At 39.9% G+C, this 25,864-nt stretch overlaps 1 protein-coding gene across 7 annotated transcripts in view; it reads right to left on the bottom strand.

Moving 5' to 3' along the window:
* The window catches only part of CHD7 (chromodomain helicase DNA binding protein 7), a 203,138-nt gene that overhangs the window by 117,363 nt on the left and 59,911 nt on the right, over positions 1 to 25,864 (bottom strand). For 4 of the 7 annotated variants that reach the window (XM_036998009.2, XM_036998005.2, XM_036998008.2 and 1 more), the window contains exon 2: positions 12,721 to 14,549. In XM_036998009.2, coding sequence (XP_036853904.1) covers positions 12,721 to 14,376 — 1,656 coding nt within the window. In that variant the 5' untranslated portion in view covers positions 14,377 to 14,549. Of the gene's footprint in view, positions 1 to 8,497; positions 8,574 to 12,720; positions 14,550 to 25,864 lie in introns of those variants that run through there. The other 3 variants (XM_073229575.1, XM_036998010.2, XM_036998011.2) reach the window with 3 other exon arrangements.

Genomic DNA, 25,864 nt, shown 5'->3' with positions numbered 1-25,864 from the left:
TCCCACCCACAGACAGTATCATCAAGGAGCACAGAAGAAACTATCACACAGCGTGGTTGTGGGGGGAGGGGGCTACTTTCACATTTGTTGTAAAACTACTCTTGTCAAAAGAAGTATTTGTGATGCCAATCAATACCTGCTACATATTAGATGTACCACATAAAATCTCCTTTAGGATTTGATGCCAGGAAAATACCATAATTCTGAGGAAAAATGGAGGTAGGGAGTTCCTTCTTTCTTATGATGTGAAATATACATCTCATCACATTTCCTTTTGCAACGTGAAAGCTCAATGTAATTTGATGTTCAGTCCCAGCAACCAAGGCCACTATTAACATACTTCCTTGCTCTTCCATTCCAGGACCCACTTTCCTGTTTCTGCTTAACACACACACACACACACACACACACACACACACACACACACACACTCAAATCCTTTTTGTAAAACTATCAACTAAGGAGTATAACCTAGAGTTCTGTTAATTCCACTTACCCTCTGCCATCTATCAGACATCATATAAAATTTTGTAACAATATTAATCTTGGTGAAGGACTAACCAATTCATCCTAAAGTAAGACCATAGAACAACTAACATTTCTGTCTTCAATGCCAAATAAAGACACCAATACCTTCTGCTCAGTTACACACTGACCTGGATATATGAAAAGTGTAGCTTAGGAGACCAATAAGGAGGATACGGCTGTCAGCCATAAGCACTTAAGAAAATGTTTTGAATTTTTTTTCTTTCAGAAATGAGACTGAATTTATTACCAATTTGTGAGAAATTTTTTTCAAGAAAAAACGATTTTATCAGTTGTGATAGCTTTTAATTTATGAAACCAAATAATTAAATAATAACTTTCTGAAATATAACATATTTTAAAATAAGACACTCTTTTCACATTACTTGAAACAGTACACTGTGTTTAGCGACAATTGGCTGGTATACAATAAAAATGTATTCCAAAAATAAAGAAATGAATTGTGTCAGTGTCACCATGTATGGATCACCATATTCTGTCACTATCTAACAGGGCCAAAAGATATGGGTACCAGTGGTTTTCAAGCCATCTGGTAAGAGATGAGAGACAAAAAACGTAGAAACACAAAGTTTATACTGGCTTTACAGATAACAACAAAACCCCCTTTTCTAATTCTAACTATTTCACATCTTATTTTCAGGTAATTCAAATAATTTTTCTTCTTTGATTATACCTGAGCTGTCCAATATGTAAGTCACTAGTCACATGTGGCTACATAAATTTACATTAATTAAAATTAAGTAAGAATAAAACTGGAGCTTCTACCTCACAGCCTCATTGCAGGAGCTCAGTATATGGGTGTGGCTACTGCACAGGACACAGCACTTACAGAACATTCTCACCATTACAGAGAAGGTCACAGACGGTACGAGCTTATGTATTTTCTACAAACACATTATTAGTGTGCTATCAGAGAACATGGCATGCTTTCCTTAACAATTAACTTGGAAAACATTTGATACTTTCTGATAAACTTCAATATATAGGTAAGTAGATTTAGAAGGTTTTTATTCCCTAAACCTTAATTAAATTAAAGTATCTGATAGGCCTGGATTGTAACCACTCTAGTATTTCCATTATATGAAGGGAGGATTTCATTTTACGTGCAGACTGTACATACAGTATGGTTTAATAAATATGTACATTATACATATTTAGTAAATACATATTTGATGGACACTGGATAATGACTAATAAGTTTCCCATATACTTTTTTCAATCTTATTTTCCTTCATCAATATTTTTATAAAAAGGAAAAAATTGTGATGCATAGTTTGAAGATGATAATCAAAAGGGTCCTTTCCCTTACAATCAAATTGAAGCAAAGATCTAACTGTGAACTTTCCTAAAGAGCAAAACCATGGGTTCCAGGCTCAATTCTAACATTCTGCAGCTCTAAATAGTGAAATTTACAAAGTGGCCACAATGTTATGAGTTGCATAAAACTTGTTTCCAAAATTATGACCCTCACAAACTCTAATATGTGAATCAAATTCTTTGGTACCTTTTCTTAAATTTAGCTACTAAATCAAACTGCAATAATTCTTTTCATTTTCTTTTGTGACTCTCACTTTAAAACATAAAGTTACCTTTTAAAGAGAAAACACAGATTAGGATAAAGAAACATTAAAAAGATCCCAAGTGGCATGGCTCTCACAAACCAACAGTGCTCAGAAGTGCCTCAGCACCATTCCCCAGGAATCCAGTTACTAACACACATCACAGTACCGCCTCAAGGGGTGCAAAAGCACACCACGCAAACACAGGAAGATGTTAGTAAAAACAACCAAGGCGAAGTGGATCGCTGAATTTGTGGTTAACAGCTGTGAGTTTAAATTTGTATTTAACAAAATCAAGACTCACTATAATAGAGGTGTGTGTGTGTGTGTGTGTGTGTATATATATATAGTTCAGTGGGTTAACCTCTAGGATGCTAGAGGAAATACCAGCCAACCTCCCTACCAATATGAAACAGGATGCCAACTTATCCTCTGCTGCTTGAAGTTTCCAAAATCTTAGTGATGATTTTCACATTGATTGAAATTGGGAAGAAATTAAATACTGAGAAAGAAGTTGATATTTTATATATGGTACTCCATTTCCAAGAGATTCAATTTTTTAAAAATACAGTAGCGTGAGGCAATTTTTGCAGGGCCCCACCCCCAATAAAAAATTACAGTTGTGTTTGCTTTATGGAGACTCTGATAAAATCAATTTTTAAAGCATTGATATATAATGTTTTGTTTTCCAAAGGGAAAGTTTTTGTACTTTGGGGTTAAAGAGCAGAAAGTAGGGGGGAAAATTCCAAGAGTTCATTTCACATTGAGAACAGTTATCATAAAATATTTAATATTCATTGGGAACTTTGGGCATGCCACACACTGTGCTGAAAACTTCAGTCATCATCTCATTTAATTCTCTTAACAGTCTTGAGCAATTGCTAACAATTATTATCCTCAGGAAACTTACGGCTTAGAGAAGTTAAGGATTATCCAATTTCTTGACTTAGCAAAAAATGGTATGAATGAGATTCAAATGCAGTTCTTGTGCCTAAGTGGCCCACAGTCTTCACACTCTGTGCTGTTGTCTCCCCAGCGGCCTCCTGCCTGCAGCAAAGGGCAGAGCCCTGGCATGTCACCCAGTGTGCGGCCCACTAGACCACGAGCAGAGGGGTGCGGTGTTTAAAACATGACAGGGGAAACACTAAATGACACAAGTCAACTGACACTCACCTCTTCCCATTAACTTATCTTTGGAATCAGATTTATATTTAATAGGAAATAACACTCTGACATCTAACATGGCATGGCATTAAAAGGATTTTCAGTCAAGTCTTCAGCAAGGGAAACTTATTAAAACTGACCTTATGATTTGCTCAATGAATGACTAGGCTTTCACTGTTTCTTTTTTTTCCCTTCACCAATGAATGGCACCCTAGCTAGAGACTTTATTTATATGTAAATACTGGTTTTTAACTGTTTTGCAAACACTAAAGCTGTAAGCTTTAAACTCAACTCTAAGGACAAACCTCCAAAATCAGACTGAAATATTTCCTTCCTTAAGCTAAATCTTTTTATCGTTGTTTCAAAGTAAGAGGGACACCTGGTTGAGTCAGAAGTCGGATATAAGACACGAGTATAAGAGCTGCTGTGGCATCTGACCCCAGAGGGAGGCTGTGCTCCATTATCATTCCCCACTGTTTACGTGAATATGGTTAAAGTGAAAACTTCCAGAGGAATAGCTGATAAAAACAAAATACTACTTAATTCCTTACTAAATCATCTAGCTTTTCCCTAAAGAACTCTTGCTTATCACCCTTAATCCAAGATATGCCTCCACATATTTCAACAGCTCTTCTTTGGAAAAAGTCTTTGCAATATTAGAGCAGCCAGAAATGGAGTTAGCTGAGCAATGGACCACTGTAAAGCAACATCAGCCCCTCCTAGCCTGTTATTGCTCCAGTTCCACTGCTGCCCATAGAGTTATAGCTGTAAATCTCTCTGTAACCAGAGAATGGAGAGTAACATTAAAATGTCAAGACCCAGGTAAATTCCCCATTAGTCCCCACTGTCCATTTTCACAGCTTCTACTGTCGTATTAAAGTCTGGTCATCTCTTTGTGCTGTCATTTAGAGGTGTTTTTGACATTAACAGTGAAAACAAACACATCATAACTGAATAATCCTTCAATTTTATGGGTTTTTTTTTTATTAAAGAGAATGTTCAGGCTATAGAAGTCCATCAAGAAGCGTAATTTAAAAACTGAACTTTTGTTTCAAATATTCCTATATTCAATAAGAATTTTAAGTCAATACAGTGTCCCTTCATTAAAAAGTACATTCAGAAATATAACTTCAAAAAACAGTTTCAGAAAAAGGATGATCTAAAATTTAGTCCTTACTGCATGGGGTACAGGAGGGGACTCAATAATAAGGGTGAATGTAATAACCACATTGTTTTTCTTGTGCAACCTTCAGAAGAGTGTATATCAATGATACCTTAATAAAAATAAATAGATAGATAAATAAATAAATAAATAAATAGAATTTAGTCCTTGCCTATCCACTAGCAGAGAAATTCACCCTGGGATGCTCGTAACCCCCTAAATAAGCAAGAGGCAGACGTCACAGCCCCCCAAATGGGTGGGGGTGGGTCCCTGACCCTAATGCTGCAAAGGTGTCATGGACAGGAACGGTACAAGTTGTTAGAACATCATCTGAGAGAGTCTTACCAAGGTTTCCAATATCACTCCTTGCCCCTCCTCAATATTCTCTAACAGTTCATGCCCACAGCTAAAGTGGACAAACAAAAAAGCTCCTGAAGTTGACATCTCTTACAGCTTAAAATGCTCCAAGTTAGCTCTAGCTATCACACAGTTAGCTTTCAAGTCTAAGAATTCTCCTGAAAGCTGTGACTCACAATTAGAATTAAACACAGAAGGCAGTGAAGGACAACAGGCCAAATATGCTATAAATCAGATCAGAATTACTGTGCTTTTCATGAAGGACATCAAAATGGCACATTTCCTTCAAACAACTGCCTGGGAGATGATGTGATGCAATCACTAAAATACGATATAAGGAAACACCTTCCATCTTACCTGGCCATCCTTCCCACTGTGCAATCCAAAGCAGGAAAAGAGCAAGCAGGATAATGAGTGCTTCTGTACCACTGTTGACTTTGGACTTTTTTAAAATAGTGCCAATCTCCTGGCATTTTGCCAATTTTCTTTAAATTCACCACCAGCACCACCTTTGGTGCCATGCCTTAGCCCCTAGAAGACTCTTCTATGTTCTTACACTAGGTGAAGAAAAAAATGAGACCTCAATCATGGTGATGTACCATCACCTTAACTAAAGTTTTCGAAGTTGGCTGCAGACGTCCCTCACTGGTGACAGGAAGAATGCAGCCATCTCTCTGTAATTAAACTCTAGACTGAGAGCTGTCATTATAGCCAACAGAAAATAACATTAAAATGTCAAAATTAAGGTAAATTCTCCAAGTTAAGTCAAGCACCATTTTGCCCCTAATTGTCACCCTGATTCACTTTCCAGTTCCCTCCCCCAGCCAACTGCTCCTGCAGTGCCAGGGACTGCCTTTCTGAATGTTTGATAAAATGAAGCAGAAAAAGCAGCAGAAAAGAAAAAGGTGAAAGAAAATAGCATGGAGAGTGGGGATGCACGTGTAACAGTAAAAATGAAGCTTTCTCCGTTATCTTCAGGGAACCAACTTCATGAAGAGAGGCAAAAAGAGATTCCAAGTTAGGGAAGAAAAAAATAACTACTAAAAGTTTCCCAAAACCACTTAAAATTAAAATCTTGAAAATGGTTTTAATCTGCCTTTCAGAGAAACTCGTTATTTTTTCCTACAAAAAAGTAGACATTCAGAGAGCCTTCTCTGAAATCCAAACAAATGAAATATCACTTTGACAATCTATCTTTTCATGAACTGATACTGATACTACACACATACATACACACACACAGACACACATACCCCTTCCCTCTGTGAACAATTACATGTATTGTTGATACCTAAATAATGCTACTTCTTTCCCAACCTTACAATGAGGATGCTACCACCTGTATTGGAGGTTGACTTGTCATAATTACATTAAACAATTTTAAATTTATTTATATATGCATCTATTTATTTATACTCTGGCTTTTTTTCAAAAGAATTTGAAGCAACTGCAATGGAAAGAGCCTGGCGTTGTGTTGTTCAATATGGCAGACACCAGCCACACAGGCTGCTGATTTGCCTGACGGAGATGCCAATGCAGCTCAACCGAAATGAGATGTGTTGTGTGTGCAACACACACACTGCATTCCAAATACTTCTGTAAAATATCTCATGAGTGATTTTCTATACTGATTATGCATTGGGAGAGCATCTTAGATATATACTGGGTTGATTGAATATGACTAAAATTAATTTCAAAAGTTTCTTTTTTTAGTGTGGCTATTAGAAAACTTAAAATAATACAAGTGGCTTGTATTTGCAGTTCCCATGATATTTCAATTGGACAGCACTGGTCTAGAACACAGTTAGTACACAAAGAAATGATGACCAGAAGTACATAAACAACAAAATTCCCTATCTATCTCAGTCATGGCCTTTATCTTCTCCCTTGCACCACATTATCAATCTTAGTACGTAACAGGCACTCAATTTTTCTTTAATGGCATTGAATGAAGGCAACCAAGAAACAAGATTAAAATTCAGTATGTAAAAGTGGTTTCTTAAAACTTAAGAAAACCCATTGGCTACTTGGGACACCTAGCAGATGGTTAACATGTAGGCTTCAAAAGTAAATTAGAAAGCTAGCTTTCTGCTACCTATTGTATTTTTTATAGTCACAGAATACAATATGCTTTTACAAAATAAAACCCACTAAGAGGCATGGCTACCATTTACTATACTGCTCATTTCATGCTCTCAGACCATGGGGCAAAAGGACAGATGGACTAGAATTTTCCTTTGCTTTAACTCTATACTTGGTATTTTCCATTTTAACCTCTAGGATACCCAGCTATGCTGAGGGAAAATGCAGGGAAGTGCTCTTTAAGCAGCAGTACATACAAAGTGAAGTAGTCAGAAGAACTACAATTTTCCTAACAGGCTGCTGAGAGCACCCACTTGGCCAGTAAGGTTGAGAGCAATCAAGGGTAGATGGCTTGCTTTAACCAGAGAATCCTGAAGAGAAGAACCAGCAGGCCACCAGCCGGTAGAGAAGGTGGCAACTTCCCGGACGTTCTTCCCTCTGTGAACCCTGCAGGGGCACCTGACCCAGTGAGGCCTAACTATGGGTGCCGTTCTCTCGACAGGATTCACTCAGAATAGTCCCTGAGGGCCATTTAGGTCACAGCTGGGTTTTTCTTAGAGATAGTCTGTTTTCTCCACGTGCCCTGGCATCTTCAGGAGAGTGCGTCAAGAGAAGTATTCGCAGCACTACCTCCACTCCCTACTTAAAAGGCCTTTTAAATGAGGATTGAGATGCATGGCCACATTTTCCATAAAATTTATTTACTAGTTGCCAATTATTCCACTCACGTCTGTGATTCTGTATTTACTGGGTGAACAGAGAGAATTTCAGTAGAGGATAGACTTTACTTGAGATTCACCAGGAAAAGGTTTTTCCAGAAAGGCTATTTTGTAAAGATATTCACAAGATGTCTTGTAACAAAGAATTAGAAATACTATACCACTGATTGTTCTAGGTCTTTTTTGTTTAAATCTCTTAGAGGACTATTTGGACACAGAAATTATTACCCATTACTTCAACCTTAGTGTCCTTTAAGTTTTTTTCCTGCTTCTCTTCTCCTTTACCATCACTTTATTTCAGGACCAAATTAATGAAAGGGGCACAAATGTGCCCAAAATATACTTATCCTAAGAACACAATTTTTATCCTTTTTTAAAACTTCCATTAGACCTTGCCCATCTGGGCGCATGAGTCACAGACTGAAGCACACATGTGCAGTATGCATTATTCAGCAACTCGGGGATGAGCCTGAAGGACAACCCACTTAATCAGTCTTTCTTAGATAAGCTGTTCAAATGAACAAAACAAGGTTCTGTGCCTTCCTTCTAGGCTGTTCTCACGGGCGGACACGGGGCCCAGACACTCGCTCCTCTGCTCTCTTGTGCCCAAGGCGCTGAAGCGCGCTGATGGCTGACGGGACCATATCCCTGCCAAAACTGCCTGGTGCACCCCATGACCTCCCCCACCTCACAGCCTGGTCTGCGTGTCTCACTGTGACAGACGAGGTCCCGCAGGGGCACATGCAGCTGTCTCTCTCCTGCCCCCAGCCCCTATCTTCTCAGCAAAGACATCACTTCCCCTGAACACCCTCCAGACGCCACTCTGGACCACCCTAAGCCTGGATCAGGGGCTGTGCACCCCGTGCACGCAGCTCTCTGTCTGTGGTGTGCTTCTGGCCGATACTTGCCTGCTCCAGGGCTCCACCACCGCCCCAGCAAGATCCCTGTAGTACATAGGCAGCCTTGATGTTTGATAACTGTTCCCTGAAAGCAAGGAAATGAGCTCAAACAACGACAATAGTTAACACTGAAATAAGTACCTGGATTATTTTTTAAATTATGCAACAAGCAATCCTGGACATCTGCCCTATAACAATGTATCATTTTTGAGTCCCCACCCATGTGTCTGATATCACCTTAAATACTAAAACACATTATTTTTAATTTCAGTATGCCTCTAACCAGGGAAGTATATATAATCAAAGCCCTGAGGTTAAGTCACCTGCCCAAGTCACAAGGTCAGTCATCAGATGGTGGCACTTCAATTCAAAAGCTACCGCCTTGAAAGCCCATGCAAGGTGGGATTGGGGGCTCTGGGGTCTGTGAGGCCCAGAATTCTTCTTGTTCTGGTGACACTGAGATGTTATTTGCCTTTTGCTCTCATTCTCTTCTAATGCAAGTGGACTTTTTCAGGGGCTCACGCCTCGCATGCAGAGTGCATGCAAAAGCAGATGCTAGAATCCAACACTTGATATAAAAAGATGCCATTAATTTTGTCAGGGGAGAGGGTTAGAAAGCAGTTATTTTTAAAATGTTACTTTAACACATATGGTTTATTATTTTTTAATAATTAACAAACATTTCAAACCTCAGTCTAAATTTCTAAGCCAATAAATATTAACATATAAAACCCACATAAACAAAAGATTTTTTTGTTTATGTTAATCAATAATTGTTAAGAGTATACAGGGGTCTGAGATGAAAAGCTTTGGAAACCCCTGTTCTAATCAGCTATTGAAAAAAATATAAGTTAGGGTATTTTCTTTCCCTGTAAGTTTTATAAGTAATCAGGATAGTCTAGAGCTTCCATTAAAGAATATGTCAAAAAAAATTTTAAATTAAAAAAGAATATGTCCACACACCACAATGAACACTGCAGTCTGATGAACCCTGGCCTTCCTGTTCTAACATTTTCCTTTGTGGACTCTTCAATATAAAGTTAAACTTATCTTTAAAAACATTTAAATATGTTATATAATTTAGCTACCATCTGTTCAAAACCAATGAAACATTTAAAAAATTTAACTTCTATTTTTAAAAAGTGAAAAACTCAGGATAAAAAAGATAATAGGCCTATCTGAATGCAGTAACTCAGCAAATCACAACAATATTTCAACCTGTTAGGATCTGGTATTTTCCCTGCTACACAGCATGATTTTGAACCACTATTCTATCATATATGAAATATAAAATAATTTTAGTACTTCTAAAGCAAAACACAATTAGAGACACAGATTTGCTAGAGTAGAATGGAGTCATTCACAGGGAGAGAGAGGTTTTTAGAGTTATGTGATAGCATGTTAATTACCTACATCATTATCCTCACTCACACCCACCAATATGGACCAAAAGGAAGGTAATATTTGCACAAGTCAAATTTAGTACATTATAACTAAGACTGTATTTCATATTTAACCTGTTTCTTGAAAACAAAAGTAATTTTACATTGTATTTACATGTGAAGTGACATGATTATAAAATACAGTTTACACTGCAGGAGATCAGGAACTAAAACCTAGAGGAAAATTAACATGAGTGTACACCATAGTGGACATTACACTTGACATGGGTATGTGATGCCTCACTTAATCTCAACACCTTTGGGAGAGGTACTATCTTTCCTGTTTTACTGATGAAGAATCTGAGGTTCAGAGGGGTTAAGTAAGTTCCCTAAGGTCACCATGCAAGTAATAGAGCTGGGATTCAAATACTTTTCTGAATTAAATATTTTCTTCCCAAGACTTTACACTTCTCTAGTATTGCTTTCAAGAACTGAGTGCTTCAACATCTGAAGAGGATGATAAATTAAGCAGAAATAAGAAATCAAATACCATTAGTGAAATTTTTTTTTTAAATGCAATTGAACTTATATAGTAAAAATACAACAAATGCACTTGTTTACATCCCATAAACAGTTCCAAGTTTATCTATAATGGCACCCTTGAGAAGCTATAGCTGGAGAGAAAAGGAAATTCACTTGGTGTCCCCAATGTCTAGCCAGGGCACAGCACCCAGGCAACCCTCTAGTGTTCACTGACTCCAACACCATGTATTTATACATGCCCTCCAAACACCTGTTGAGATATTTGTACTCAAAACTAGGGAAAACTGGATGAAAGCAACAGTTCCCATCCAGAGATCAGGTTATAATCACAGGGTGTCTCCTTGGACCTGTGCTCATCCTCCAGGGAAGAGAGAAAATGCAGAGACAGAAGTCTAAGAACCACTGCTCTGAAAAGATCACTTGCTTTGTAAGAGATCCCAAGGAACAGGAAAAGAACAGTTCCTGAAAACTAAGTCACATTCATTTCTGTCCCTGAAGCCACCTGGGCACTGCTTCAGGGACGGCTCTTGTAGTCGCTTCTAAGGAGGGGCACTTTGCCTTGAGGTTGAAATAGAAAACAAATTAGCCAGGTTTGCTGTTCTCCATTCATTCCTTTGCCCTTGTTTTTCCAAGGGCCTCTGCTCCCAGCATCTTGTCAGCCTGCCTGTCTCCCACCTCTTTCATACTCTTCTCAGTTCCTGCAGACTGCAAGCTGGGCTTGGGCTCTGGAAGAAAAAAGGAGAAGAAAGAGCTTCCCCAGGCAGCACAGGCCAGGAGGCTGAGGCCCAGGCACCCCCACTGACCTTGGGCTCTTCCCTGAGGATCTCCAGGTATGCTGGATCTCTGAGGGTAGCCTCCCCAAAACCCCTAAATGTCCTGAGGTCCCCAGGGGAACTTCCTGACCTCTACTTCCCCATGCCCACTGAGGCCAAGGCTTCTGAGTGTCTGTTCTAAACACCTCGTCATCCAGGATGCCCCAAACATCTTTGCTTCTGACTACGCCCTTCTACTTCACATTGCTCCAGTCCCCTCTCTTCCCACTCTGATACCTAGTTTAAACTTCCCATAGAGACCTGGACCACAGGCTCACAGTTCTGTTCGGGCTCCCCAGCGATCTTATGTACTAATTAATATCACTGGCTCACCACTGAAGTCCAAATTCCTTAAAACAGAAAACACAAGATTTGTACCATCTGACCCTCACCTGCAGCAAGCTCAAAACCCATGCCCCTGCTTACCCAAGTATCCCCCAACCTGAAATGTGGTCCTTGGTTCTTTCCCTGGCTAAGTCCTAGCCAGGTTCCAAGAGCCCTCAATCACTGGTATTCCTCTCTCTGGACACTTGTCACATAATCACATGTGGCCTTTCACTCTATTTCCACAGAATGGTCATGTCTCCCTAAATGACTTCAAGTTCTTTCAGCTCTAAAACCACCTCTTGTGCCACCCAAGCTCAGAGATGCAATCACAGTAGAAGTGCAGGACAGATTTTTGAATAGCACTCAGAATAACCTATACCTACGGATATTAATTTGTTCTTCCTAGACCTATGACAAAAATACCAACAACATTTATAATGTAAAGATGTCTTTATGAACATGAACATGAGTGCTTAAAACTTCAATCTGTTTGCTTATAAATTCTGTAGGGTAACAAAAATCCCAGCTTATAAGAAGGATGACTCCTGTTTCAATGCTAGGTAGCCAAATATCTTAGAGACCATACGCTTTCTGTGGATGATCACTGTGATTTTCTACGGTTTGCAATTTAGGTTCACACTAACTTTCAACAGTTGGCAAAACAAATATTATTGAAGGACACATTTTGTAGCTTCTCAATTAAAAAATTATGATTTTCTGTAAGAGGTGGAAGAGACTACCACAAACACAGTTTAACTTCACTGGAAACCAAGTTTGAGTATATTTTTAAAACAGAGAGAAAGAGAAAGAACTGAAGAAGAAAAAGAAAGAAAAAAATACTTGCTCAGCGTCTGGTGTCTGGCTCCCTGCTGGCAGGGACAACCTTGCAGGGTTTAGCTGTTATGTGCATCCTTAGCACTTAGCACAATTCTTGGGACAGAAGGACTCAAGCCTTTCTGATTAAGTGAATAAATGCATAAGCCAATAAATGAGAAAATAAATAAAGGGACCAATAGGAAAAAATGAGACTCTGGGGCAGCTCACAAGATAAAAATTAAGGAATTTGTAATGAGAAAAGCTTTCCATAAAGCTTCAAGGAAAATTCTACTTATTGAGTTCACTGTGTTACACAGTACACTACAAGGCAGGCAGGATCTGGGTCCCTTACCTGAGGCACAGGCACTTTCTGTGGGGTGTTCTGGGGTGATGGGTGGAGCTGTGCCCAAGGCTGGTGGTGCGGGTGTGGGGGTGAAGACTGGTGGTGCAAGCCCGGGTGGGGCTGCATCGGAGGACAGGTTGGCAACGGCTGAAAAGACGGCTGCTGACCAGGGTGCTGCTGGCCAGGTAGTAGTCGTTCCTGGATGGCTTGTGGATCTGCAAGGCCAACACCAGGACAACCATTTGGTCTCATGTGCCCGGCCAGCTCCCGCGGTGCTGAGGACATGCCCATAAACGGACGAGACTGCTGCATGTTTCTGGGGCCCATATTCCTCTGTCCAATTCCCATGGCACCAGGGGGCTGGTGAGATGGCTGAGGGTGGGGCATATTTGGATAACTGCCAACTTCCATTGGTATCCCAGCACTTCCGGGCCTGACTTGTGGAGGAGGAGTACCTGCTGGATTACTCATTGCTTTCATGGGTGACATGGGAGGTGGCGAGGCATAAGTTCCCTGAGGCTGTGAAGGATGCATAGTTTGTGTGTTCATTTGGTTAAGTGAGCCACTGGGGTGGATGGACTGCTGGTGCATTAGTCCTTGACCACTGTTTGGTGGGAATCCTACAGCATTGGGGTATCTTGGTACAGACTGATTCATTGGAGTATTATTTGTAAGGCCTAAATTTTGATTCATCCCTGTATTGTTAACTAATCCCTGATTTAGGTTACTGTAAGGATATCGAGAATACTGCCCTGAGTTGTTTATCGTAGGTGAGGGGACTGTCTGGCTCCGAGAACTAAAGGTAAGGGTTTGTGGCCTAACAGCCCCTTGTTGAGGAGGATTAGGGGAGAATCTGGGACTGTGGGCAACAGATTCTCCGTGGAGAGCAGTGGGGGGATGGTGGAACTGCTGCACCGAGTGGCGTAGGGAGGGTGCCAAGCTAGAGCTCTGCTGGGGCACATGGGACAAGTGGCCAGGTCCTGAGCTGGTGATAAAAGGATTGCCCTGATTGAGGCCCTCTTGACCTTGGGCAAACTGGCTCATCCTCTGCTGCGGCTGGCCGTGCTGCTGCAGGGAAAACTCCCCGCGCGCCATGTAGCTGCCCATCTGTGGCATGTGCTGCGGGTGGCCCTGTGCGGGCGGCCCCGACGGAGCTGGCTGGGGCTGCGGCTGGGGTGGCTGCTGGTAGGGCGCGCGTATCTGGTCCGGTACCTGAACAGCCCGGGGGCCCCACATGGAGCCACTGTCCACAAAAGACGGCCCATGCCTTTCGTTCTGCATGCCAGGGTAGACGCCCATCTGGCCACTGCTGCTGCCACCATGAGGGACCTGAGGGACGGGAGGGGCATGGTATTGCGAGTGAGGGGACGCGAGTCCATTCCCAGGGGCACTGTTCATCATTCTGTTCGGCTGATCCATCAGATGCATCTTTTGTTGTTCATACTGATTATAGTGGTCAAAATGGGTCAACTTGGTTTGATTTTGATTCGTGGAGGGATGATGCAGGGACGGCTGTAGAGAGGCAAAGCCTTGGTCTATCGGCATCTGCTGACCCATGGCATTCACTGGGTTTTCAGGGTAACCACATTCTCCGAGGCCTTCAAGACCCTCACTGAAAATATTTCCATCCTCGCCAAAAAGACTCATCATTCCCGGATCTGCCATCTTCTTCCAACACACGGCTCCTCCACACTACAGCTCAGGAGCCTGACTGTGCTTCACTTCACTGGGGGCTTGTCCTCAAAGCCTATAATCCTTAACTAATCTTCTTCATGTCATTCCATATTTCTTTAATTCTCTTGGACCCTGCAGTGTCAGGCCAAGTCTGGATATAGGTCCTAGAAGGGAGTAGGAGGTGGGAGAAGGAAAGAAGAAAACAAAGAATTAGGACCAAGTGATAAAAACTGCCAGTATTTTACACATTTGAATTTGGCTCCCATCAACAATGCTAATCTAGCCCCCATGCTGAGCTGTATTTTATAAATCTACTTCACTTTAAGAGAAACTCATTACCTTCTACCAGAAGCATTATTATGATCAGTTACTTAGAAAGCAAGCAAAACACTAACCTTAACCTTAAATTAATCCATTCACTATACTTCCTAGTGTTCCCTTCTTGGATGGAACAGAACAAAAGAACGCAACATGAAGCAGCAGCAGCTGCCACAGCAGGCGAGCAGATGTATGAACATAGCCAAGCGGCCCATCTGCTGAACTGAAGCCCTGGAAATGCTCTGGTTACCAACAGCCCGCCCTTAACCTTATTCCCCAGAGCTGTGTAATCAGATGCGCAGCAGCAGCACGAGGGCTGTGAAAAGCTCAACTTAGTTAAATTGACTAGTGGATTATACAAATACCAAAATCAGTCATTTCATACAAATTAGATGTTTATGGCCCGCATACACTATGGAACAGAGGCTCTGAATGAGAAAGCGTCCATAACGATGCTGGAGCGCAAGCTTGCAAACACGGTAACAACTTCGTAATTTCATTGTTTAATGGCAGGAATATACAAGATTCAGAAAGAGACCAGAAGAAAGGCTTCCATTCTCCAAGAGGACCAATTTCACTCACAGCGCTAGGCCCCCCACACTCCCCGCCTACATTGCCAGCAGAGGAAGTCCAATCCCAGGTTCATTATTCACCGGTAGGCCCAGGGCTCTGGTGATGGACAAGGAGCCCACATGACCACTCAGGAAAACTCCAACTAGATGCACAGTTTCTAGACGATGGGTACTGTCCATCTGTAGAATCAGAAAACTTTTCCCAAAAACTGAAAACTATTTTGACAGAATACAGTTCAAAATATCCATGTAGCCTTTACCCTTGCCTAACCTCTTTTAGGACCAGGCAGGACATGAGCAGGTAGAGTGGGAAAGTGGTCAGGCACATCCATCAGCTCCCTGTGTTCACAGAACATGGTGCACACTGCCTATTCGCTCTGCATTTTATTCTCACAGTTCCTGGCAGATTTTGTGTCAGATCAAAATAACCAATTTAAAGAATGTTTCAACAATCAAAACAGGAACATATTTTTGCTGAATGCTAATTAAATCAACAAGTTAAGAAAGAACTAATTCACATAAGAAAAATGTCTGAAATCTTAAACATCTCTGGAATTTAACTCATTTTTTTCTCTTTCATAAGCACATTAAGCATTGTGTGACACCGCCCGACTTGGAAAAAAAACAACAACACAGTATCTTGCTGGAGAATTTCAAAGTAATGTTATAAACAGGCTCACTCATAAATCCTACTGACACATGTCTATATAAGCATGGGAATGAACAATAGGCAAAACACCACTGCTGAGAATTTACCAATAAGAGACAGCAATTCAGTTTATGCCTGCCCTATTCTAACATATTCCTAACAAGGGGAGAATTTTGCTCACCGAAAATGTAAACAGCATTCCTGTTTGCTGTCAGAACTACAGACAGAACACCTGAGAGGGTCTCCAGGTCTGCAGTTTTCAGGTGACAGCTGTCAGCTAAAGTCAAAGATCTCATCACTCCACCACTAACTGCCATGAATTTTCTGATCTACTTTCTCCAAAATCAGAGGTCAGATGGGTGAAAATAAGGTGAGCATGAAAGCCATTTTATTTACAGGCATGCTGCTTTACTACACAACTACTTTGAAATCCAAAATAAAGAGAACTAGATCTCCAGTGCCAAATGAAACAAGTATTTATAAATTAAGTTTACTCCTAAAAAGCCTAAGTCTTCATCTATTCAAGGGCCATTCTAGCTTTCAAGGAAGCAAATACTGGAATGGACTTGATAATAGCTTAATAGTTTGAAAGCTTGATAATAGCTTAAACCAGCTGCACAGACTAACCACTTACGGAATAACCTTTCAAATGAGCTTAAGGAAGGTAATGTCTACTCATAAGTCCTGGATGGCCTTGTTTTATAGTATAACAGTTTCATCCTCCAAGGTCCACCATGTGTCATGGGAGAAAATGCTGCAACTGGATGGGGTTCCCAGCTGCTCTGGGGGGATAGGAGACAGAGGGAGGGGATGGTCTGGTTCCCCGAAGCCAGAAGCACAGCCTGCCTGGAGAAGGAAGGATGAAGTTGGCACTGACTTTACATCAGCTAAAGGGACAAAGAACCTGCCTACAGGCATGGGAAGGGACAAAACAGTACACTCACTGAGAGCAATCCCACACACTTGGGCCTCCAGTACTATATTTCTTCCTGCCAGGATTCCATTTCCCAGGGGCATGAAAAATGACAGCATTACCTGGCTTCAAGCAAACATATCGTCCTCCACAGCTGTGACCACCATCAGGTGAGCACTGGGCAGAGAAGTGTAAAAACCATGGCCTTCATGTGCCATCACTGACCACTCATGTTTGCTCGGACACCACCTCCTTGTTGCCCCTTTTCTGACCCCAAGACTTGGCTGATGACTATGCTAGGAATCCATCTGGTAGCTGGAATTTCATACTTCTGATCTGAGCTAATCTAATTAATTTATTTTGTTCTTTTTTAATTTGATCAAGACCATTTGAATGCCCACTTTCCCAAGTCACAGCTGCAACATACAATTTTGTTCCTATCAAAGATATTCATTTAAAACTCCTTTTTGGGGCTAGCCCCTTTTCTACATTCAGTATCGACATTTTTTAGTTGAGACTAGAGCTGTTCAGTGAGCCATCACACCAGAGCCATTTTTAATTTTCTGGTAGCCACATTTAAAAAGTAACCCAAAAAAGAGTGAAATTAATTTCAATAATAATTTTCACTTAACATGATGTATGCAAAATATTATTATTTCAACATGTAATCCATACTAAAACATGAATAAGATTCTTTACACTTTTTGGTACTGAGCCTTTGAAACCCAACATGTATTTCACACTTACAGCACATCTCAATTCCTCCTGGCCACATTTAAGTCAAAATGTGCACATGGGGGTAGCACAAAGCTACCACACTGGGCAGCATAGCTACAGATTATTAAAAAGAAGAACCAGGAACACAGGTTATCAGTGTTGTCAAATATTTCTCATAATTATCATTTGGGTAATAAATATTCAAGTTGTATTTATATTTGTTTTGCCTTTAAATAAAAATCCATCTGAAATCACATTTATTTATTCAAAATAGGTTTACAGACTACCTCCTGTGATCCAGGCATGGGAGTAGGTGCTAAAGCTGTATCAGTGAACAAAAACACACAAATTTCCTTTTTGTCTTCATGGAGCTTACATTCATCTGTAAATGATGAACCTCTTAAAAAAGAACTAAGATTCAGGGGTTATATTACAAAAATTTAGGGTACCATTTTAGGAACAATTTCTTGGTAATTAATGATAGCAAGTGTTTTAAGTATGTGTGATGTTACACAGTAAACAGTACAGATACATATAATGAAGACATAATAATTCAAGTTTCTGCTCAGTGCCCTATGGGCAAGTGTTTTCTGAGACAAGAATGATGGTTCAGAAGGTATGTATGTTTGGGAGTGAGAAGGGGGCACAATGAGACAAACAACTCAGCTAACAGAATCAGCAACACTATACAGATTCACAGGGAAACCAATTATAAGAAATTTTAGAGCTGGCAAGCACTTTGGAGACCTTCTAATCCAAACCCTTCTTCACTGAAGAGATGAAAAAACTCTTTTATAGACTGAGAGAAATAAACAGTCTTCTACAACCTATTTTACTGACAAACAATTCCCAAAGATGAAAGAGAAATATATAGATGAAATGCCAGGTAATTAGAGAAGGCAAAATATTAAAGGCCTAAATTGAGTCCATTTTATTCAGAGATAAGTCACTAATACAACTGCTGAGGCCACCAAACAGAAGAGAGTTTCCTTTCAAAAACAGTTGTAAATGATCCATTCTGTAACTTTTAGGAAGCAACTATGTATGAACACCATATTGAAGGCCATTGGTTCATTTGGGGGGAATTCAGATAAAATCAAGGCAGATCCAAAAAACATAGTAAACAGCACACAGAGAATCAGGGACAAGATCAAAGGGTACCTAACAGACCAAGATGAAAGAAATATGTTGTGTAAAAATACATTACAATTTTAACTGAGTTTCTGACTTTTCAAAACTTAAATAAACAATGCTTAACTGCTGTTCTCAAAGTAGGATGGCAATTGTGTAGCTAAGTTTTAATTTGATATCACAGCGACCCAGAAAATTAGCAAAGACATAGATGACAGAACACCTTTCATGTGCAAAGTATTTCCTACACCTCAACCACTTTTATCCAATTAGGTAAGCACAATGCCATCCAAAGGAAACTTCATAAATATCCAACACATGTGGGCAAATGTGGAGTAAAAGGTTTTAGATGCTGAAGACTATTTTAGTATTGTAGAACTTGATTTGTAATTGTTCTCCTTAAATTTTCTCCTCCACCTCCAAAGAACCTGAGGTATGCAAGATGACTGAGATAATGATTCCTGGGACTGGTGACACATGTATCAGCATTTCCAAGGGAGTGTCTAGCAGCTGGAAAAACACACAGCACCACTCTCACCAACCTGGGAAGATGCCTTTCTATCATTAAGATTACAAATCATAAGAAGGGGAAGGATCCTCAAGAAGGTGGGTGGACACACAGAAGATAAAGAGCTCTGCACCACTGAGCTTCTCTTCACAGTGAATTCTGCTCGCTGATCTACTTTCGGTTGGATCATAAGGCCTGTGGACAGCCGTGCCCACCAATGGCCCCTAACAGCCACTTGGGAAATAGGAGGACTTATCCAACCAAAGACTACATGGAAAAGGCAGCTTTCCAACAGACAGTGACCCAGATAGAGTGAGAAAATGCCTCCAAGTTACCAACATCAGCTCACTCCGTGTTGGTGCTAGATTTGCCTCCTGGACTGAGTGATTCCCAGGGCAAGACCGTATTTCCTTCCTCATCAGCTTGGGCAGTGCCAGTCAGTACTCTGTGACTGTCCCACACAACAGTCACTAGCCGCAAGTTGCTATTAAAATTAATTAAAACTAAATAAAATTTAAAATTCAGTTGCTCAGTTGCATGAGCTACATATCATGTGCTCAATAGCCACACATGGCTGGTGGCTATGGTGCATATATGGACTATTTTCACCATTACAGAAAATTCCATAGACAGAACTGTTATATATTTCTTCTTAGAGAGAACATTTTTAGACAAAGAGATATTAAATAGTAGGAATTCTCTCTGATGAAAAAAATTTACTCCTGCTCAGAGATTAGTACTCTTTCAGAGAACCATACCTATCTCTTGTGATGAAATTTATAGTATTTTTCCATATACCATATTTTATGTTATCTATATTTTAATCTATAATATTTCTTTCTGTAGTATCGCCCAACACATATTTATTTCTTAATGATTTTCATTATGTTAAGAATGATTCTCAACTATACCAGACACTTAGGAATAATTCATTTCAAAATCCTTTTCACTTATAATTCTTATGTTACCATCATTCTTTAATACAGTATTTGCAAGATTAATTTTTACAACCAAAAATCTACAGAGCTACCTAGTAAGGCTACTATTTTTTTAGTAGCTTTGTACATTACTTTCATTCACTATTTTATTGTAAGAAAAAGATGTAAGGAACAAAAAAAAAAAAGATGTGAAGTCCTTCAGAAGGTCTATGTTAGTCAAAGCACTATATGAAAATTATAACCAAAAGAAGGAATAAGAATTGAATGTATAATGAACTTTCACTTATATCACTAGGTAATCTCCAATTCTGCTGATATTAACTGAAGATATATACCTTTTTTAATAGGGAAAACTATGCTTGGAATTTATGTTGTGTAGAGAATGCTATGTTTTATGTCAACATTCCCTATGGCAGCTAACACTCTCTCTGCCACTCCTTTGACTCAGCCAAATGACGGAAAACAGCCCTCGATACTTCTCGTCATTCATTCACTCAAAATACATTTAATGACTACCTCCTTTGCATAAGCATTTAACAGACCCTGGGTATACAGAGTTAAATAAAACAGATGCTACCCTGTCCTGTGCAGCTTCCCCTTGGATAGCTTGCATTTTCGCCCAACAACCAACCTGCTCATTCCACCTCCTAAGTATCTCACAAGCCTACCCCCTCCTGTGGATTCATGTTTATCCCTGATGTAGTCAGGCCTTCATGGTTCAGCAAAAGACAAACTCTACAGGCTGGCTGGTTCTCCCAAACCCAGTCTCAACACCTTCATGCGGATGATAGAATGATCTAAAACACAAAATGTACCATGTTTCTACCCCAACTAAAATCCTTAAAGGAGTTCCCACAGCTTGCAGGACCAAATCCAAATGCTCCAGCACAGGGGAAGGCATTTTGCAATCATATCCCCGTCGCTCTCTTCATTCCCAATTACCCCAAATTCTCCTCCTCCTGCCCCTAAAACCTTCACAAACAGCCAGGCTAGGCCCGCCAATCCCATGGAATCTCGCCAACGGCACCCATTCCCTGCCTCACACTTCCCTTGCCTCCACACCTGCCTCCGCATTACCCTGCACGGAGCCATCCAGGCTCTTGGTTCAGTTCCTTGGATACCACCTGTCTGGGGAGGCTTCCTGACCCTCAGCCCCACCTCCTCAGGCTGATTTGTGAAGCCTCCCTGGTATTTCCACTGCATCAGAGCAAGAGCTGCAGAAACACCAAGCACCCTGCTGCTCCCTGCCTGCCTGTCTCCCTGCAGACTAGAGCCTTGCCATTTGATGGGGGATCTGGGGCCACTGGTCCCCACTATGAGCTGGTGAGAGATGTGGAGTCCTGGGTCCAACCATGACCTCCTGATGCAGAATCTGCATTGTATTAACAAGAACCCATGGTGATTCCTGCACGTGCGAGAGTTCAAGAAGTCCTGAACTAAGATGCTGAGCTCCTCTGGTGCTACAGCTCCCCCTCCTCCTCAGTTACAGTGAGAATGAATAATCAACAACAAAGAGCTTGTCCCAAAGAATTATAAAGTAGAAATAACACGTGTTGGTGAGGAGGTGGAGAAAAAGGACCCCTCCTACACTGTTGGTGTGGAAAACAATATTGAGGTTCTTCAAATATAGAAAATAGAAATACCACTGGACCCAGTAATTCCACTTCTGGGAATTTACCCGAAGAAAACAAAATTACTAATTTGAAAAAGATACACACACCCCTATGTTCACTGCAGTATTATTTACAATAGCAAATATACTGGAAGTAGCTGATAGAGCTGATAGATGAATGGATAAAGATGTGGTACATATACACAATGGAGTATTATTCCACCATAAGAAAGAAAGAAATCTTGCCACTTGCAGCAACATGGATGAATCTAGAGGGTATCATGCTGAGGAAAATAAGTCAGATAGAAAAGATAAACACCATATAATTTCACTTATATGTGGAATCTAAAAAAATAAAAACAAACAAGAAAAAAGGGAAAGAGACCCATAAATACCAACAGACTGTTGTTTACCATAGGGAGGGGAGTGGAGGGATGGGTGAAATAAGTCAAGAGGTAAGAGATACAAACTTCAAATTATGAAATAAATTAGTCATAGGAATGGAAGTACAACATGGAGAACATAACCAGTAATACTGTAATATCTTGGTATGGTACCAGGGCTAACTATACTTACCATGGCAAACATTTAGCAAATATAATTATAAAGTCACTATGTTGTACATCTGAAACCAATATTACTCTGTATATCAACTATATTCCAACAAAAAAAGAAATTAAATTACAAAGATAATAATACAAAGTAATACAAAGATCTGCCATCTCATTTTTAAGGAAAGGTAGTTTGGCATTCACAACTGACAAAGAAACAATACTGACCTCATCCAAAGAATTGTGAACAGCCCTGAATGACAAATTTCAATCTGTGGTGGTCTGCAAGCAGTGGACATCTAAAAGGGTTTAATTTTTAAAGATACAACCATCTGCTTGCCAATCATTTTTGCAATACAAAAAAAAAAGCAGTTAACATTAATATCCAATGCTATGTTACATAATGTACTATTTCACAGGTTTCTTGCAGAAATCTTTCAGTTATTTCTACATAACTGAGGAGTCTGGATATTTTGTGCTGCCTTCCAGATAAAGATGACTTTTTTTCTACATTAAGAGTGCTTGAACCAATATATTTTCTTTCAAGGCAACTACTGAAATAGCATTCAGCTAACAGTTTACACTAAGTGCATGCCACAGCACTAATATTTTTTTTCTAATTTGTTCAAAAGGCATATATTGCCCTATACATAAGTTGTGCCACAAAAGCACAAGAATCATGGAAATCAATGTCCTTTAGAGAACAACTTTTACACCCTGCAATTCAACACTGAAATATCATGCTCCCTGAAATTAACTCCTTCAGAAATTAACCCCACTGAGAAGATAGTCAACAGATAGATGACCTGCTTGTCCTACCATAGACACTAGGAAAACTCATTCAGGGTGATCTTTCCATACAAAACTTAGCATTGCCCAGCAACAGACCCATTCATATTCTAATAATGCCTAAAGTATTCAACATTATAGGGCAGAAGAAAAACAAGGACAAACATCTATGTATGTACCACATCTATGTATGTAAATAAGATATGTATCTAGGGAAAATTATATGAATCTATCCCATATCTTCCTAATATTTCCAGAATTAATTTTATTATATAGATGAGGGAGAAAGCAAGTGAAGAGACAGTTCCAGAAATAAGTAAATGGAAATTTTTTTAGTGTAATTGATTTAGGACAGAGAAAAATTAAACTTCAGAAATGCATTTCAAAGCACCTAGCAAGGATGTTTACAGAGCAGACTAATGGAAGAGTAATACAAATTTTATAAAATTTGGTGATCACTAGTATATTTTGCCTAATACTGTAAAATATCCTCGGATAGTTCAAACAAATAAAACTTGGTTAGTCTAGAAAGACAAATGATGCCACATATTTACTAGCCTAATAAAAAAAAATTGCTATTTGAAAATATATTTTCCCACTCACTCTAGACCTATTTTAAGCTACTTATTTCATACTCACACACACATATATCTGGGTGATGTCAAGCCTACAAAAAGTGAGAGTACAACAGAAGGAAGGAAAGAAGGAGCTGCCCTGGGCCAGCCTCTGTCCAGGGATGCCCTGGTGACCACAAACTCCTATAAAATTGATCCTAACCCCCTGGAGGATGCTAAGGTGGGAGAAGGGCAACATGCTGAGGAGCTGAAAAAATAGCAAATGACCAACTGCTCTTTTAAGAACCATGCTTTTTGTACTATAGTGGTCACTGATAAACTGATCTGGCAATTTCCTACATTCATTTGTAGGTTCTAGAAAGCTGAAAAGGGGATTTTGTCTCATACTCCAGGGGGAGTTAAAAACTGTACCCAATTCTGCCTGATTTAAAATGCAGGGAGAGGAAGAGTGAAGTTAAACAGTCTTCTCTGATACACAGTACCAACATTCTTTTCCTTCAAGGAAAAAAAAAATTAGCAATACCACAGCTGAGAATAATTTATCTATTTTCTCTGCCAGAGCAGAGCACATGTGATGATAAGGGAGCCTTATCCATTGTGAATGAACCTGAGCACAGAGACAGAAGTGTCACAGGACCCTAAGGGCAGAGGCCACACAGTAACTTGGAGAGTTTTTAAGATGTTATTATTTTATGCAAAAGAGAATACACAGGAATTATAAAAATTCAAATATCCACCACGGAAGCAAACAATTTAAAAGTGAAACAGAACTGTAAAAGAGGGCTGTATTAGAGAAAGTATTTTGGCAAACCACACATAGTCTTAAAAGATAAATCTACAGGGAAAAAAATGGGAGAAAACAAATGTAACTTATTCAATGACTCCAGTGTTAAATTTCTATTTCAAATAAAGTATATTTGACAAAGGAAATGGAATTAAGGCTGAAATATACAGTGAAAAGTTTCACATCCATGATCTCATAATCACTCTATTTATAACAAAGTTGGAAACATTTTCCTATGCCTACACTTAACATAAATGCAAACAGGTTCTACAATGCCACCATAATCAAAACTATAAAAATAACTATTGATAATCAAAACTGTCCATTCACCCAGCTAAATAAGCCTGAAATATCTTTTAGCCAAATTAAATGTTTCCATTCATATTAGCATATTATAAAAGGAAAAAGTTTTATTCATAACTCTGTATGTTAAACTTTCTCTTTTCTTCATGTATTTTAAACTTTATATACTTCTCGCATCCATAGCAAAGGCTTGTGGGGAAGTTGGGGTTCCTTTGGCCAGGATCCTCACTGAACTTAAACCACCTGATGATGTAACTGGCCTGTTGCTAGGCTACCGCTTCCACACCCATAGGCAATAAGCTATACAGAGAGCTCGGCCCAGTGCTCTGGGTGGAGGCAGAGATGGTAGTGCTCGATCTACCACAAGGAGAACAAGCCGGGTAATAAACCCTTTCACCTCAAAGAAACGTTCTACTGTCATTTCTTTGGTCACATTGAATCCATAGCAATCTTGCCAGGGGCTGAAACCCATCAGCAAGACAGGCTCAACCCAAACCAGACCCTCTTGCATTACCCAGAAATCTTCTTAGCTTCCACCCACCAATTAGCTGTGAACTGTAGGCCAAACTAACATTAGGAAATATCTTTTACACCATTCTAAGTAAATTAATTCATAACCTAAATCCATTTCAAAAAAGACTACCATACATTCTGTAACAAATTCTTTTATCATTTTACTGCACCACCATCCTACTCTATGCCATTGAAAGATTATTATGATCTGATTCTGCCCCACATATTTCCCCTAAAAATCACTCAGTTAGCCAAGTCTAATTTTTAAGCATTTTTTTACATGAATGTACAAGATTCCTGATACTAGGATATTATTCACACTTACAGGTAAACTTTTTCAGTTTTAAAAGGAATCCTAAGTAGCAAACTCAGGGACTCCAAGAAGGAACTAGTGGTTACCAAAGGGGAGGGGTGTGGGAGGGCAGGTGGGGAGGGAGAGGAAATGAGATTGAAGGGTATTATGTTTAGTACACAGGGTGCAGGGGATCACGGGGAAAACAGTATGGCACAGAAAAGGCAAATAGTGAATCTGTGGCACCTTACTACACTGATGGACAGTGCCTGCTGCATTGAGGTATGGGTGGGGACTTGATAATATGGGTAAAT

Source organism: Manis javanica, chromosome 2, assembly GCF_040802235.1.
Source record: "Manis javanica isolate MJ-LG chromosome 2, MJ_LKY, whole genome shotgun sequence".
In the NCBI taxonomy this organism is placed as follows: domain Eukaryota; kingdom Metazoa; phylum Chordata; class Mammalia; order Pholidota; family Manidae; genus Manis; species Manis javanica.
Note: the sequence above shows the minus strand (reverse complement) of the source record. Positions and strands in the feature narration are given on the sequence as shown.